At 40.1% G+C, this 18,689-nt stretch overlaps 1 protein-coding gene across 2 annotated transcripts; it reads left to right on the forward strand.

Annotated features, from left to right (window-relative positions):
- Positions 1-13,797: 13,797 nt before the first annotated feature.
- Positions 13,798-18,109, forward strand: LOC145390942 (uncharacterized). 2 transcript variants are annotated; one of them, XM_080265678.1, is made up of 3 exons: positions 13,798-13,983; positions 15,796-15,949; positions 17,039-18,109. In XM_080265678.1, the coding sequence occupies exons 1-2, from the start codon at positions 13,813-13,815 to the stop codon at positions 15,940-15,942; spliced, it is 318 nt and encodes a 105-aa protein (XP_080121804.1). In that variant the 5' UTR covers positions 13,798-13,812; the 3' UTR covers positions 15,943-15,949; positions 17,039-18,109. The 2 variants fall into 2 exon arrangements, with proteins under 2 accessions (XP_080121804.1, XP_080121803.1); XM_080265677.1 differs by lacking the exon at positions 17,039-18,109 and having other exon boundaries at positions 15,796-16,002.
- The last annotated feature ends 580 nt before the right edge of the window (positions 18,110-18,689 follow it).

Consider the following 18,689-nt stretch of genomic DNA (forward strand, 5'->3'; position numbering starts at 1 on the left):
ATGACAGTTTTATCACATATTTGCTACTCATACACAGTTTTATTCAGTTTAGGAGACACTTCTAAACTGAGGGGTTAGATACAGCCATCATCAACCTTTCGCTACTCTGGTGACTTAACTCCATGATCCCTAACCCCTTTTTGCTCGATTGATGGTCAGATGTGGTCAAATTGGAGGGTTGATTCATAGTAACCAAGGGGACTCATTCCTACCACGTGACCAACATTGTTATTATCATACTGGATATTATAGACACAAACTATGTTAATTTTAAGCGTGTACAGGATGGGCCGTAAATAGCGCTCCACTGGAAACTCACCTGATGCTATTTTGCATTGCGGGAATGGCTCAGTCTGCTGATATGGGTGAGGATGTGGCAGTGGGGGCAGGAAATAAATAAATGATACGAGTTAGACATTGATAACGCTGGGTCGTCTCCGCTACACGATGAAGCAAGAGCATTATATAGACCGCGCAGAATAAATAACATAAAGGAGATTTTTCAAGGAGTATTATATGCAAAATAAATTGTAGAAGAAGAGGTGTAGTGAAGTCTTTTGTGCCAACGATTTTGTTTTTTTTAATATTTCATTTTTTTTTACTCTTTTCTTCTCTATTTATTTATTTTTTGTTTCCTAAAATGTGGAGGAGGACGATGATGACGACGAGGAGGGCGAGGAGGAGGAGGAGAATTGTGGTGGAGGTAGTGGAGGCTAGGGGTGGTGTGGTAATTGTGGTGGTGGTGGTAGAGAACAGGTGTGACGGGAAAGTGGGTAGATAAGTGAGGCAGTGGTACAGGTGTTAGTCAGAGAGAGAGAGAGAGAGGTGACGTAATCCCTCTACATTGCGTCTGCTGCATCACCAAAGATTTATTAATTTCTGCCTGTCATGCAACTCACAGTGATAGTTATATTCTCGTCGAAATAAAGGACATCGTAGCATCTATTCCTTGGCGATTTATTCTACTTACTACACCTTAACTTTTTATTTTGAATATTGCACATTAACCTTCTTCTTCTTATTTTGCATATTACATTATAAATTTCTCTTTATTTTGCATATTACACCTTAACCTTCTCTTTATTTTGCATATTATACTTTGCCTTCTCTTATTTTGCATAGTATACCTTAACACACTCCTGTATTTTATTTATATCTTTTCAATATCGATATAGTTTTCCATCAGTAACATACAAGAGAATACTGTGGTTTAATGTGCAGAGTGAGTCGCTGTGGCAGAGGTGTTACGGAATCTGCCAGGCTAATTACTGATATTACACTGAAAGCCGAAATCTCTTTGGCATAGGGAACTTCGTAACACTTATTCCTTAGCGATTTATTTTTGCATAATACACCTTAACCCATCCAATTCGAGGACGCATTTTATTATTTTGTTACTAATAATTAAAGACGTTTTTATTCACCTTAGGATAGATTTTTTCGAATGTATAGGTAAAATATTGCCTTCATTGACCTTTACTGTACGACATCAACCTTAAGCTGAAAAAAAAAAAAAAATCGTTTGCTATATTCAGGTTGCTTTCAGTTCAGTTGATGGCCAAATGTCGTCAGACTGGAGGGTAGATATGACAATAGAAACCAAGGAGACTCATTTCTGCCTCGTAAGTAAGGCCCATTGAATTTTATGCAACCTCAGCTCGGAGTGTGTATCAGTAACATGCTAGAGGATATTAATGTGTAATGTGAACAAACAAATAGTTAGGAAGAGGTCATGGAAGATACAGGAGAGAGAGAGAGAGAGAGAGAGAGAGAGAGAGAGAGAGACAGGAGGAGGAGGAGGAGGAAGACTGCACTAGACATTCCGTTTACATTTTCTTCAACATTACGTAAATATTTACTTGTTCACACCCTCTGCGACAGATTCGCCTCACCCTCACATAAGTTAGCACGTTCCTTAGCACATCTTTACTAGCGATTTATTTTGCACCTTTTGCTAAATTCATGAAGAAAAATGTGCTAGAAAGAGTTCTGAGTTCTGCTTTCTGTTTTGGCTATTAGATTAAAAATAGAAGGGCGTCTTGTGCGCTATTTTTCCGTTTTGTTTTTTATATTAGTGTTAGAAAGTGTAATGTGTTCGACTATTCTGTTTTGTCTTTCATATTTTTTCTTTTCTCCTTTTTTGTATTAACCCTTCAGAGCTGCTGCGTGTGGGATTCCTTCCGCCTATCGACTTAGCTGCAAAGTTCAAAGTTCGTAAGTCCAAATTCCGGCTCTCCCTCTCCCTCCTTGACCGCACTTTGAAATGCCCAGTCTTTCTTTAGTGGATGGTTCCCGGCAGACTGAATATTTGAATCCTTTGATACTCGCTTTTATGATATTTACAGAATTTGAATATACGAGTAGATACAGTTTCTCTGTCTCCCCCCCCTCTCCTCTCTCTCTCTCTCTCTCTCTCTCTCTCTCTCTCTCTCTCTCTCTCTCACACACACACACACACACACACACACACACACACACACACACACACACACACACACAGTTATGTACCGATGCACTTTCTAACCTACTAATTCACATATACTCCTACGCATCAGTTTTCTCCCTAACATTATACTCGCTGACTATCCACATTCAGCCCATACCTACTCATTTACTCTTAGGTTCGTGTGTGTGTGTGTGTGTGTGTGTGTGTGTGTGTGTGTGTGTAACAGGTGTATGAAAATGAATATTATACACACTTAAGAGAGAGAGAGAGAGAGAGAGAGAGAGAGAGAGAGAGACAGACAGACAGACAGACAGAGAGTGTGGGTGTGGGTATGGGCGTGTGAAGGGGTTGGTGTGGGTAGAAGACTGAGATCGAGTGAAAGTGTTTGTGTGTGTGTGTGTGTGTGTGTGTGTGTGTGTGTGTGTGTGTGTGTGTGTGTGTGTGTGTGTGTGTGTGAAAGGGTACGTGTTTTAAATGTGGCTGAAAGTAGCAGCTGCCAACTCGGACGCGCGGGCCAGTGGAAGAAAGATAGATGAATAAATACCTGTAGATAGGTGGATGAGAGAGAGAGAGAGAGAGAGAGAGAGAGAGGATGTGAGTGTGAAAGTGGTTGTGTGACCGTGGGTGTGGGGAACAGTATCTAAAAATGTGTGTGTACTGTGTATCAGGGTGAATAAGTGGGATAATTACATACATCAACAAATAATTTTCAGTTTATTAGAACTAGGGTTAATATATGTATACATTATGTGGTTTTTATCTAATTAATAATATATCCCCTTTACACTTGTGAGATCTGGCAACACCTTCACTCTTGTAACATATAATAATAATAATAATAATAATAATAATAATAATAATAATAATGATGATGATGATGATGATGATGACGAGGAAGACGACAATAATAATAATAATAATAATAATAATAATAATAATTATTATTATTATTATTATTATTACTACTGTTATCATTATTATCGTCGTCGTCGTCGTCGTCGTCGTCGCTGTCGTCATCATCATCATCATCATCATCATCATCATTCTTCTTCTTCTTCTTCTTCTTCTTCTTCTTCTTGTATTCTAGCTACCTCCCGACAATTTTATTCAGCTTAGATTTTTTTTTGTTTCCGAACTGGAAGGGTTAGCTACAGTGCCGTGTTCTGAGCAACATAGGAGGCTTCGTAGCACCTCTTCCTTAGCGATTTATTCTTGCATAGTGCGCCTTATAATTCTTGTTTTTTATGTATATCGTTTTAATATCAACAACGTTTGCGTTAGTTTCATACACAGTATTAAGATACTGTGTACAGAATAAATCGCTTAGGTGTAATATACAGAATAAATCGCTTAGGTGTAACGTACAGAATGAATCACTTGGGTATAATGTGCAGAATAAATCGCTTAGGTGTAATGTACAGAATAAATCGCAAAGGAAAGGGTGTTATGAAATCCCCTAATCTACTGACAGTACACCTTTAGCCTTTCGTAAGCGGAATAAAATCATCTGGTGGCAGCAAGAGGACACTAAATAAGGCTCGCATTCTCGTCGGGTAACAAAGCTCCCGAACACCTCTTCTTTAGTGATTTATTTTTTTATGATGGCTGGTGAATATCTTTTTGTACATAATTCACTCATAGTATGGAGATGTTGGAATGATTTAAACAAGAGATGAAGAGAGTAACATGTAATAAGCAAAACAAATAACTCGCGAAAAGGTGTTTAGGAACTTCCTTAATCAACAGGAATACCGAACTAAGAAAGACGTCACCTGGATTGAAAGATAAGGACTGATTGACGGAATGTGCGTAAGAGGGAACAGTAATTTCTCAGAAGAAATTGCGAAACTATGTAAACTTTACACATTGTACACTTTAATACGTCACTACCTATGCTCAGTGATGACGTCAATGGAAATTTCGTAGCATTTCAATCTTAGCGACTGTTTTGTACATTATACCTTAACATTCTTTTGCAAGTCATATATATCGTTCAAATATCGACGTACATTATATCAGTAACACACGAGAGGATACTAGGGTGTAATGTGCAGAATAAATCGCTAAGAAAGAGCTGTTTCGAAGTCTCCAAAGCTACTAAAAATGCTACTCATAAAACCTTTTTCTCGTTGGCGTAAGAGGCTTCGTAGGGCCCCTTCCTCAGCTATTTAACTTTCACATCGCTGTTTAACGAATTTAGTGACTTTTTTTGTTTTTGTTATTCTTGCTACATCCAGAAACACCTGGAACAGGACGGGCAAGGTGCAGCTTCATGGTTTTCTTTTTAGGGGCGCTTCTAAACTGAGAAAACTCGTCTGGTAACATTAAAAACAAAATTCAGCATTCAGACATGGTACCATCAGTATTCTACAGATTGTCCAAAGACTAAACATTTAATTTTGCTCTGTGACTTTGATCTTATAGCCTAACTACTCTTAAAATCGAATTACTCCATCCTTGCCTGGCCCTCAACCCTTCCACCAAGATCGGTAAAAATTGGGGCGAGCTGTTTGAGTTAGTTTCTGCTCAAAATCGAATCCCTTCATCCTTGCTTTGTCTTACCTTCAACCCTTTCATTAACATCGTTCCAGATCACATCAAAACTGCATGAGTTATTGGGTCGACTCTTTGATCTTGCCCTGTGTGCTTAATCTCCAATCGACTGTTTTCAGAGTCGAATACCTCTATCCTTGTCTTACCCCTAACACTTCCACTAAGTTTGGTTTAAATCAAATAAAAATAATTTACGTTTACCTGGCCATGTAACCTTGACCTTTGATCAATTGTTAAAAAAAAAGTCATCCCCTGAAAAAGCACTCAGTCCTTCCACCAGGTTTGGTCCATGCTCATCAAAACTGAATTATTTTGTTCACACACACACACACACACACACACACACACACACACACACACACACACACACACACACACAGCAAAACAATACCTCACCAGCTAACTCGTAGGCGCTAGTGTAATGACTACAAAAAGGAGTCATCGCACTGAAGAGGTTAATAGTTTCTCCTGTTGTAAGTTGGACGGAGGTTACGTATTTACCGGTGACTGCTTGTGTACTAGATCTCTCTCTCTCTCTCTCTCTCTCTCTAATCGGATGTCAGTGAAATCTAGTGGATAAGTGGGTAGTGGGCCAAGGAAAAGTTGATTAGATTATGAGGTGGATCCGGATCCAGATGCAGGATTGTTAAAAAATATTACTAGCGTTGGAGGAGGTATGCATTCTATGAAACTGTAATATGGCATGAAACAACTACAGAATTAGTTGACTGCGACACCGTAAAAGTATTCGTCTGGTAGGAAAGAGGAAATACGACAGTAAATCATACATTTTATTGGAGTTGGCGTATGCGCTTTCTGAGTAATTTCTAGTTAATTTATATTTGATATTGACACATTTGCCTCAATAAAATGAAGGAGGTAGAGTGATGCACAGAATAAACCGCTGAAGATGAGGCGGTACGAAATTCTCACCAACGAGATTGCAGGCTTTGACGTCATTACTTTGTTTATGTTAAGCGCTGCTATACATCACTCGGTTCAAGTGGGTCGTAAACGTATTTTTAGATCAGAGATGGCGAAAGTGTACACAAATCCTAATATCTGACACTCAGTTGTGAAAACCATGATGTGAGTTAAGTAATATATCCATTGAATTCTAATTTGGCCTAAAACTCACCCCTCCATCCTGAATGCATAGTTGTAACAATAGATTAACAACATGATGCTAGTCATGAAGAACTTCTTTGGAAAAGACATAGAACCATAGTAATCTTATTCTGCCATTGAGCTAAGTGAAATAAGATGCAAAAGGACGAAAATCTGGCCCAGGTTAAAGTAAAAAGCATATACAATAGTTGTTTTTTGAGTACCCTCGACGTTAATTTAGGCGATTTTCAAGCAATGCGGTCTGGTAAGATTTCTGTACCTGACTTTAAAAAAGGATAATAAACGTACCGTAATTTCGTACCATACCTTCGATGACCTTCCATTATATCGAACCGTAATTTTGTACCTATTTCATACTAAAGCGCAGTCGAATAATTCATTAAACACACACACACACACACACACACACACACACACGTTATATGACCTATCAAGTTAATTGTTCTGTGGTTTCACTTAATACACGATCATTTATCAAGGCTATATTACTTACATCGGTACATAAATGCTTATATACAACAGTGAATACCTGTTTGTATTTGTAGTAGCGCCGGAAGTATTCCAACTTGGGGGGGGGAAGGGGGCATAGATACAGGCAGTGTGGGTTTATATATACTAGCTTAAAGGCCGCCTTCGGCGGCCTTCGCTCTGTGTCGTCAATTCCTATTTTCAGTCGGAAGGTAACAGATTTTTGAATTATTCATGCCGTGAGCGAGACCGAGGAAGGAATTTTCCCTTACTTTTATCCTGCTGGGACACCCGTTAAACAAAGAGAGAGAGAGAGAGAGAGAGAGAGACAGAGAGAGACAGAGAGGCAGGATAGTAGTATTTGTTTTTATACTAAATTGTATTATAACATAATAGCATACAGTTTTAGGAGTATAAGGAGAGAGGAAGGAGAGACGACAATGATAATACGACAAACAAGTCACTCTTTTCTCCTGTCATGTTGGTAATTTCAATGCCAGACCAAGAAAGAATCCATTTTCTCCACTAAAAGCAAATTCTAACTTTGAAGCTAAAGGCAAGAAATGAGCCATAACTCGGGAACTGGTGGCCCGACTGGACTGAAAATTGTACTGTTCTTCAAGTCAGAGCATTTTAATGTTACCTTGCTATAACAAAAATTGCACTCCGGTGCGCCTTTTTTGCTGTTCTTCGGTAACAAGCAAACAAAGATACAGAAATCGGATCTATAAAACTTGCGAATACAGTACTGGTGATTAAAACTGTAAGTGCAGGTGAAACAACTATGTTGGGAGAGTATTTAATTTCAAATAGGACACTGCCAGACACATAGAGGCCTAGGGAAAATAATTATTTGTTACACAGAAGCAAGTACTTCACTGACCAGTATAGGGAAACTACTTTTGTGAACAACAATATACTGTAACATATGTATCTATTGTTTTCTTGTGCGATATATAATAATTATCTGTGATGAGTTCAAGACGAGATGTTCGGGGGGGGGGGGACAAAACCCTCCGCTTGCTCCCCTTCTATGAAAAAATAGTGCTCGCCGTTGTCCCATCGCTGCCGGCGCCCTTGTGTGTGTGTGTGTGTGTGTGTTAGAGGGAGAGGTTAAAGGGAGTAGCGAGTGCGTGCAAGCGTTTACCCGAATTTGTGTGTCCGCAGTTACGTGCATGTGAACGTAATAACTAGCATAAATTTGCAAACACTGCCTTCATTATGCTTCTGTTACCTAACAGAATTTTCACAATTACATAGAACCTTACCTTACCATAGCGTCCGTCTCTCTTGTTATATTCTTCATTACAACTGGTGGACATGTTTTATGTATTATTAAAGATTCACTGTTATTGTTGGCAAGGAGTGTCGACGGTGTTTTGTTCGTGACCCTACCGATATGTGCCTCACTATGAAAGTATGCGTGTGAGTCTATCTATATGTGAAGGTATTCATATGTGCTTGTGAAAATACGCGTCTGCACGCATATACGACTGTATGCCTAAATGAGTCATTGTATGTAGCCTACCACCTTACCATATCTGCATATTCTTATACACTCCGATGTGTCTGGACGTGAGTACGAGATCAGGTACATGCCATACAGTATGAATTTGTATGTAGAGTATAGAGTACGCACAGCATGGGCGCAGCCAAGGAGAAGGCCGGAGGAGTTCACCCCCACATTCTACTCATACAGCAATGAAAGGGAAGGTAGTTATGTTGTCAGTTATTTATATTTTTATTTAATCATTCGATATTAATTATTACTTCCGGGGTCCTTTCCTTAATTAGCATATAATACGGTACATTTTTAAAAATTAATACAGATAATATTACAATAATACCAAGCACGTATATCTCAAGAACAATGACAACCAAAAATCACCCCCCCCCCTCACAACAAAATCTTGGCTGCGGTTATGGTGTACAGTAGTCTGTAACTTCATCCTAAAGCTGCTTAAGCGATGAATCCAGTGAAGCAACCTGTCACGCCCTGTACTGACCATCCCCACTCTGAGTAGACACCTGAAAGGAACGAACTCCTGACGTGAACGGACCACGTCTATTATGACGCTGATGTCTGTCATTAAGTTGCTCACTTTAAAGTGAGACTGGATGATGGATGGATGGATGAAGGTCAGGTTACGATACGATGAGTAATTTTGCCTAGGAAACACATTGAGCATATTTTCGAGACGACTGAAACGAAGGGTTGGCGTCGTTTCTGGCTGAGGGTTCCCGATGGTTAGACGAGTACGCATACAGAACGGAAGTATGCCTCCCGATCGACCTTCTGGCTACGCTACAGTCTCAGCTGGCGGGTAATATCGGCAGGCGATAGCCAGAGTATTGTTGTTGCTTAACCCCGGTTTGTCTAGCCGAGTGAACTCGTCGACCACAGGTATGCAACTGCTTCTGTCGGGTCGTCCTACAAGTACAGACAGTAGAGAGCTGGCACCCGCTTATGGTAGACAGAGCCTCACCAGGATTGGATCAGGCTCCTTCCCACAGCGGGGTGCAGAAAAATAAGAAGTCTGGCTCCCGGCTGGACATCGCAGCTGCTCAACCGGGTCCACCACGTATAACTCTTCGTCAGCGACTGATAGCCAGAGTAAAGTAGATAAATCGCCCCTCAGGAGTTGAGGACCTGAAAATAAAACTGGGTTTCTATGCAGTACCATAACTTCACGTGATATGTGTTTCAGCTATTATAGAAGCGATATTCCAATCGGCAGTTATCTTACTCTTTGCGGTTCAAGTTAATGGTCCTATGAAACTAGTTGATTGATTAAGCTATGGATCGACATTTTTTGCTTAGTGAAACAAGCTACACTGAGTCCGCTTTTGGCCGTTTAGTCCGATTTACTTTTTCTGCCGTCTCTACTGATGGGCTAATGAAGGTTGTATTAAGCCCTTTACATCGAAACGTCTACCATATGCTGAATAAAATCACTTGGAGCTAGCAAGGCTGAGATAAAAAGTATGAAGTCAGGCTGAGGTAGGAATGGTTGGGAATTTCAACTCGAAAGATACACGAGCAGTAACCTATCCTATCGTACGTGCAGCATGTATCCTGAACTCAGAGAAAGTGATTTAGAATTTAGCAGTGCACGTTTTTAGTGATACAAGTAATGAGCAGCACATACAAACTAAGAAGTCTGTTTACTTTAGTCCGGTCTCATATTCCTTCGTATCAAGAACGGGGTTTAACTGACGAAATTATACAGGAATAAAACGAAACAATTAGGAAAGTTCTGACACGTCATCAAATGTAGTTTTTATTGTTAATGGATGTTAGGATAACTGTAATTATCAGTTTTACATGAGCTAAGCAAAAAAATGTGATCATATGTCAGGATGCATTGAATACAAGTCTGAATATATTGAAGTAATATGAGGACGTTAAGGCAACACGCCTACAGACCTCGCCACAGGGTTCCCAAGTTAGCGTTCTTTCTGCTAGATCCAAAGGTACTGTATTTATCAACTATTGTGATATTCTGGAGATGTTTTACCAATTTTCGCGATATTCTAGTTTTTGTTAGCAGCTCATCTATATTGTGTGTTTTTTGATTAGTGATATTCTTGCAATTTTTGAAGGCAAGATTAGGGATATTGGTATATTTGGATTTGGTAACTCTTCCCATCCGCTAGGCGCTAGCGCCTGATAGTGGTGACTGTGTGAGTGTAGTGCTGTGCAAGGTGGTGGAAAAGGAAGGTGAGGAGGGGATAGAGTCTTTATTATTTTTTTCCCTTCTGATTTATCTATTTAATTCGAGATACTTTTGCACTCACACAGCGTGGTGTGATGTGGCGATCTGTGGTGTGACATGGTGTGTGTTTGTTAATTGTTGTGGTTGTTAAGCAGTGAAAAAGACAAGTGGATGTGGGCGGGCAGTCTCCCAACTGTTGCTCGTCGATGACACATGCGGACATATGTCAACGTTTATTTATTTTTAACATGTTTGACAGGATTCTAAAGCCATATTTCCCACATGTAGAAGCACTTATGCTTTTGCGACTTGTAAGTGATGGAAGAACATAGTTAAGCGTTCTGTTTTATATTTAAGTAAAAATGTGGAAAGAGCGGCAACAATCTTATATTTAGACAAACATCTCGGCCTCGGCATCTGTCTCTTCCGGGGAGAAATTTCGTGTGTGACATGTTAATAAAGTTTGATCCTTTCATTGTAATACTGCACTCGAGAATTACCTTCTAGAATACATTTAATGGAGAAATGATGATGAAAGAGTGAAATTTCTGAATGCGAGCAAAAACGGAGATAAACCACGCACGCGAGAAGGTATGCGGGTTCAACGCTATCCACTGTCAGTAAAATTAGGGTTACTTACCGAGGTATTTGTAAAGTCTTAAAACCTTGTATTTCCCACGAGGACTAATAATAGTTACGCATAAAGCAGTGGTTAATAAAAGCACCACAGCTATATATAGACTGAAAGGAAAGTACTGGCACCTGTCTGATAACCAAATATGTCCAGTTTTGCAGCAGGTGTCACAGTATGATTATCGAGACGATATTAGCATTGTCATGTTGTATTAACCTCTTCAGTCAGATAAATCACATTTTGCCACTCACATTTAGCTAGGCATTTGGGGGCACCTTGAGGGGCCCTCCAAAATCTGGTAAGGTGTGATGCAGAATTTACAGAGCCTCGCCCTCTTTTATTATTATTATTCCCCTTATGTCCATAATGCAAATCACTAAACAGTAATTAAAACACTAAACAACACATTAACTGAAGTAAGTAATGAAAGGATGAGACTATCAGTGTAAATAAACAAGCTGTTACAAGCAAGTAAAACAAAAATTTCCTCTAGTCTCCTGAAACCGCAGTAACCATGAAGAACATTTCGAAAACTTCCCGTTATAGGTGTTTTTTGTTGATTTCTCGTCCTAAGAACACTAGCTACGGAGCCGGGGCTCTCTTTCGAGACCGGAACTAGAATACACTACGAGAGGAACAGGGCATAAAAACTCTGGTCAACCAACCTTACACGTGTATTATCTTATATTCGTACACCACTGAATACAGTGTGAATACAGTTTGGTCACAATACGCTATACAGGTTCAGAAGTAGTGTCTGGACCGGAACAGGTTCAGAAGTAGTGTCTGGACCGGAGGACTCTGATGGGGCTGCTGGTCTCGGGCTGCCTATTGGTGTCGGCCAGGTGTGGAAGGGTTCCCGTCGGGTGTGCCTTCCCTTAGAGGGCACGGGACTACTCTTGGGGGCCGCGTCATCTGGAGTGGGCTGCTGGGTGGTGTGGAGAGGGGCCCTTCTCTAGTGGGGCCTCTGTGGGGAGTTTGATCTTTAGGGCTGGGACTGAATAGGGTGAGTAGGCGCGCTTGCCTGTGCCCACTCTGGGGAGGAAGTTGTCATCCATTGGAGCTGGGGAGGTCATGCCCCGGGGTCCTGGGGATGTCTCGGGGAGTCCGGGGACTGCAGTCTCCCTTGGGTCGGGTCGCCGTCAGGGGTGTTCTGCGGCGTCCTCTCCTTCGAAAGTTCGATAGCAGGTGGTCTTGTCTGGGCACCGGCTGCACTGCTTGAACCCCCGGGGTCACGATGGGGCCTTGCCAGACCTCCTCCAGGTGTAGCTCCTCCTGGGGGCTGTCTCTATGGGGAGAACAGGAGGGATGTCCCACTTGGCCACAGGAGGGGTGGGCCAAGCAAGGGACATCCTCTAGAGGGGAAGTCACAGGGGGTGAGAGACAAGTGGTGTGTGTGCTCTCAACTTAAGAAAGGCCTCTCGGATTGTAGGTTTTTCCAACACTTCTGTATCTTACTCCTCTTTGAAAAATCTATCCTGTGGTGAATGAATCCATCTATCTATCTTATAGCCTGATGCCCTAATCCTGCAAAGGGTGGCTGCAGACAAAATGCCTCCAAGTCGCTCTGTCACCCACCATTTGACTGTCCTCCCTCCAGCCCACTCCCCCCTCCTTCATATACCTCTCAACTCCATCCCTCCACCTCATCCTCAGTCTCCCCCTCCCTCTCCCTCCCTCCACTTCACCTACACACACCCTCTTAGTCAGTCTTTCATTCTCCATTCTCTCCACATGTCCAAACCATCTCAGTGTATTTCTCCAACTTTTCTCAATCACATCCACATCCCACAACGTCGTTTCACGTCTTCATTTGCCAACCTGTCCCTCCATGTCACTGTCAGAAAATGGCAAAAAAAAAGAAAAGAAAAAAAAAAAAAGACAAAAACATCCCTAGCCTCGGTGTGTTTATGTTCATGATTTGGTAATTATACTGACTTAAGACTTAGTGTTTGTTCTAAACTAAATTCAAGGATTATGAGATCATGAGAATAGTTTCATAATTATGAGATGTATAACTCGGGTTGATAGGATTTACTCAGTGTTGCAGTGGTAGGTGATGTAGTGTTGTCAGGTTCTTCCCTCATGTCTGTCATTCTTTTTCTGTGTGTCCTTCTATCTTCCTGTTTCTGTCATCCTTTCAGTCACTATTTAGTACTCTTCTTTCCACTGCAGGTGGCACTACACTGAGTGACAAGCCATATGGTTTCCTGTTACTCTGGAAACTACAGTATTGACCATGCTGGATAGTAATCACCAGATAATGGGGTGACATGGAGACTATCCTTGTGTTCCTGTTAACTGGGTGATGCGCAGATGCAAAATCCAAATCTCTACACTAATCCTTGTTTGCCTCATGGAAACATTGATTACTGCACAGGATCGTCCTGCAGGGGTGGTTGCTTGCCTGTGGTTGATGAGTCTGCACAATCAGACAGACTGGGGTAGCACAACAACAACAAGAACAACTCAGTGTCACATCTTTATAACCATTTCAGGAGTGCAGGGTCCTGGGGCAAGACTACCTTGCTCTTTATAGATGTAGTATTTAATAAAGGATTGACACAGTATTAGTCCCTGAGTGGCACTGTGTAAGGCTGTAAGCAGTAAAATGCAACCATTCCTTGGATTTATTTACTGAGTCTAGTTTTGAAGATTATGGAGTAAGGATTCAGGGGGCTTGTATGGTGAGTGAATGCATTATGACTTATTTTACTGGACTTGTTTTTGATTACTGTTTTCTCTCTCATATTTTCTCACATCCTTGCTTTCTCAACCCATCCTCACCCCATCCTTAGGTGGGTAAGTTGTTGAGGTGATTGTAATGATGTCTAATTTTGTCAGCAGATTACTGGTACTAGAACATAATGGGTCAAGGTGGCAGTGGAGGAACGTCAGAGAGCACAGGATCAGGTGGCATTCTGTGGCAGATAATATGGCTGATTCTTCTGGTGCTTGCTGCTATATGGGTGGCTGGCTTCTGTGCTTGGTGGTACATCATGCTCATCCCCTTCACTGTGTGTCTCCCACCTATGGCTGTAAGTCACTTTGCTTCCATTGTACAGAAGTGTACCATACAGTACTTATTTCCACCTGTGGTGGAGAGGTATATGAGAGAGGGGGATGTGAGTTGGGAGCAGGGGAGTGAAATTGCGGGGGACAGGGCGACGTGGAGGCGATTTGTTTGTGGTCACCCCGAACGGGATTGAGGCGTCTGGCAGTAGATAGATAGATAGGTATGATCAAAAGATACAGTAGCCTGTTGAAGTTGTCATGCTGATAGTGCCAGTGCCTTCCTGGAAAGTCTTGTGCTTTATTTATAAAATACTGTATTTGTTCAACCCCAGTCAAGATAATGCAACACTCTGTAATCTACATATTCGCAGGAATAATAACTGAGGCCTTGAATGAAGAGAGGAAGGATGGGACTTGAATATATTAGTGTTGTGATGAGAAGAGATAAATTGAGATGGTTTGTGCATGTGAAGAGAATATGGCAATTAGGTGTGCAGGGCAAGAGGTGTGAATGTTTAGATTGCGTTGCAAGAGACAGACCAAAAAAGACTTGGGATGAGGTCATCAAGTGTGACCTTAGGGATACGGGACTAAACAGAGAGGCTGTTAGACATTGAGCAGAGTGAATAGCCCATTATGTGACCAAGACCAACACATGCAAGCATGTTGGAGACTTTATAAATGAATGAATGAATGAAGATACAAAACAAAGTTACAGGACATACCAGGCATGATTACAGCCACATCAGTTACTTTGTTAAAACAGGATGTTAAACTAGACCCACTTGCAAGAATAATGAAACAGATGTCATACAAATCACAAATAACTTAGCTGACATGGACAGTGGCATTGACATCCTGTACATAAATTTTCCACCAGAAGTATCCACAACTTAAAATACCATGGACATCTAACAAGCACAGAGACATCTTCAAATGCTCATTTTTCCCCTGAACAATGCTAGAGTGGAATCAACTGTCTCATTTAGTTAATAGTTACACTCTTAAAATGTTTAGAAATAGTATGACCAGTCATTATATCCCTACACACAATCTTTAATACCCTGCACAACCTCCTCATATCCTGCTGCTCATGAGCAGTCTTCTTTGGGTTCCTAAATCAAGATGAAGGATGACCATGATAGTGTTTCTAGGCTGCTTCGTAGTTGCATGCCTATCTGTTGAGTTGCCACATCAAATGGCACTAGACTGTTGGTACATAAAGCTCTAGAAATCTTGACTGGCAGGGGTTTCTGTCTGCTGAAGAATATTTTAAAGCATGTCCATTATGGAAAGGTGTCAGTGAAGAGAGCTTTTAAGCCCTTTCCTGGCAGGGGGTTTCATCATCATTAACCATTTCTCCAACCTAAGAACAGCTTGAGGTAGGATTTAAAAAAGCGAGGTAAGAGAAAGCATGAAAGGAGGGCTCAGCAGCATACCCAGGAAAATTGGCTAGACATGTATTCATTCATCACTCATTCTACTGTAATTTTAGCTCCACCTCATTTTTTCTTTTTTTTCATTTTTATCTGATAGTAGCATAATGGAACTGAGGGCAATGTTCTAAGTGGCTTTTAAGGTTTCATAACACATCTTACCAAGTGATATATTCTGCATATGACACCCCAGTATCCTCATAGGTGATGTTGATGCAAACTATGTTGATATTAAAATAATATGAATGATGTAGAAGAGAATGTTTGGGCATAAAATACAAATTATATCAGTAAGGAAGAGGTGTTATGAAGCCTATGCCACTTAGAATATGTCTCTAAAGTGTATCTTTTGGCTGGAAAAATGTTGATACGTTACAGTACTTGACTTATTATCCTCAGGCGGTGACGGACATACTACTGCGAGGGACACAACTTACGTATTTCTGTGCCAAAAATATGATGGACGCCAACACATTTAATGAGGCCTGGAACAGTGCTGCCTCCACTGTTCCCCCTACTGTGCTGGTTATCCAAAACTCCGGCTAGATTACAGGTACAGTGTAGTGTGTGAGTTGTTTGTGGTCAGACAGTTTGAAATACTGTGTGTTGAAAATAACTCCTTGAATCCTGATGATGCACATTTTAGTTTATTTTATAGTTTATCCTTGCTCCTTCCAGATCATTTTATTCATCTTGGTAAAGACCTCACATATTGAAGGGGTTTATTTAGGCAATTTCAAATCTGTGCAGACCAAAGAGTCTGTCGCTGAGAAAAATGCTTCAGTCAGAAGATAGCTTCCTGTGGCTAAAAGTGTTAAGTGATAAAAGTAATGATATCAGTGGGAAGAAAAGAACATTAAGCAATGAAGCCAACCGCTGTTGACCTTAACAGTTGATATGGCAGATACTTTTCATGCCTTCAACATGTATTTTTTAAATTAATCAGGGTACCATCACATGAATTATTCAGTGTGGCATGAGCTTCAGAATGGTGAATGGATCAGTAAAGGCTGTATCTATCCTGTCCGGTTTGAAAGATATTTCTTAAACTAAGTAGACTCCTGGTGATATCTAGTAAGAATTGATTTATTAAAGTGTCACTGAAATTAGGGGGTTACATAAATAGGAGATGAAGTGTGGTTAGTGAGGAAATATGCCAAGAAGAACAGATGGAAATAAAAGGAAAAGGGGTTAAGGGAGGTAACTAGTATGTATTATCATGTGCAACTAGGAAGGACTAAGAGTACAAGTAGAAAATCTGTAGTTAGGTCTAATGTGCAGAATTACTGATCAAGAAAGAGGTTGGATTGGTGTGAGTATGCATTTGCAAGGTACAGTACAACATATCCTTATGATAAGTCCTTGTTCTTTTCTCAAGTAAGTCCAAAACATATAATTGAAAGAATGTTTATTAAAATTCCATTGCTACATAAAATGCTAGATTCAGTGCATCTCCCATATTACAGTACAGTTGTGGGATGAAGCTTTGAGATGCAGGTGCACCTCCTTTACCTATAATGAGGAGTGCCTGTGCTGTATCATAGTTGTATTCTCATTGATTAAGGCAACTCTTTAGCACCTCATCTTAACAATTTTATTTCTGTATTTGGTGTTTAAGCATTCATTCTCCTCTTCTTAACAGTTTTATTTCTGCAGTGGTATGTTATACCTGCTGCCAAACAACTTCTCTTAAGCTCTGCCCCCTCACCTGCCCCTCAGAGTGGGAGGCCATGGACTTACGGCGGCAACTTCAGGAAAGGGGTTGTGCTTAAGAGACAAGTTTGCCATACAAGTTGCCTGATGGTGAATATAGTATTCTTACACCTCATCTTTATAGTTTTATTTCTGCAGTTAGTATTAGCACTGAAAGTGCTGTATACACACTACTCTCTATTGATATTAACATGCCTAGGCTCTTGCAACTCATTCTGCAATACCCATTCAGTAGTGTTTGCTAGAATAGATTACAATATTGGAGTTATGCCAACCAAGAGAATTATTGGTGGCATTACTAACTCTGAGGCTCTTGTGATTGACTTTCTGCTAGATATAATCCTGGAACTGGCATTAGTTGGAATTTAATAGAGTACAGTACTCTAAATGTTCCAGCCATGAAAGAGTCAAAGATATGAATGATAGCTGCTAGAGTAACAAACTGTAGCATTCAGAATAAACTGATAAAGAAGAGGTGCCAGAAAATCTTATTAAGCTGATGCAAATGTGGACCTTTGTGTACTGTATTGTGAAATTGCTGCAGCAATGAACATCATGCCATCAGAAGGATACTTAAGCATTGCCATTCATGAAAAGACAGTTATTATTTATTTTTGTTGATACCATACTATGAAAAGGCATACTTGAATGCATTTTCTTGTAAGCTTTGATTTTGTGGACCTAAAAGAAGTGCCAAAGTTGCTGTTTAGCGATCTAGAATACTACTGTTAAATATAGACAGACTTTCTATGGACATGTTTTATGTGTATAATAGAGAGGAAAACTTTGTGCATTATCAGTTTTGGTATAGAACCTGTAGTTAATCATTTTAGAATCTCAGTACAAATCAGTCATTTACTCTCTTGAACTCATAGTAATATGTTAGAATTCCAGTTATTTTGTTTTCAATACAAAATTAAAGAGTTAAGTTACTTTTCGTGACACTGCACGAACATTTTTAGTACAGTAGACGGTGCATCAGGGAAAAATGACATTTTTAAGGAACATTCAGTGCTGTCTTTAATTTTTGTATATTTATAGACATGGTACAGGTAGAAAATTTTAAGTACATTTTGATAAACTTATAAATAGCTTTCTTTTTAACAGAACTGTACAAAGAACAGCAATATCAGATTGTCCCTTACTTACTTACTTTACTCTTTGAAGCTCAGATTACATCTGACGATGTTTTATACTGTACAATTTTTCTTAGATCATAATGAGTAGCCTTAATGTATTCCAACTATATGGTAGGTATAAGATACAAGATTTTTCTTATACAGCATAGTAGTGACCTAGAAAATTCTGAATATCCATACTTAAAGGCCTATACTATAATTCTTTTGCAGCATGAGCCTGTAGTAATGTTTATAATAGAATGTCTGAACTGAATCTCATTGTAGGCTTCCATCTAGTAAACATATTGTTGTTAGAAGTTAAGAGTTTATTTTGTTACTTGATTATGTTGTAAATGCTTTACGTGGTTCTAGCAGCTTATCAGTGCCTAATGAGAGTGACAACACTAATTACATGTAGAATCTCTGATACTGGTACTGTATTAGGCTTTTTGGTAAAGTTGT

Source organism: Coenobita brevimanus, chromosome 16 (assembly GCF_032717465.1).
Source record: "Coenobita brevimanus isolate Jiangsu-jjx chromosome 16, ASM3271746v2, whole genome shotgun sequence".
NCBI lineage: Eukaryota > Metazoa > Arthropoda > Malacostraca > Decapoda > Coenobitidae > Coenobita > Coenobita brevimanus.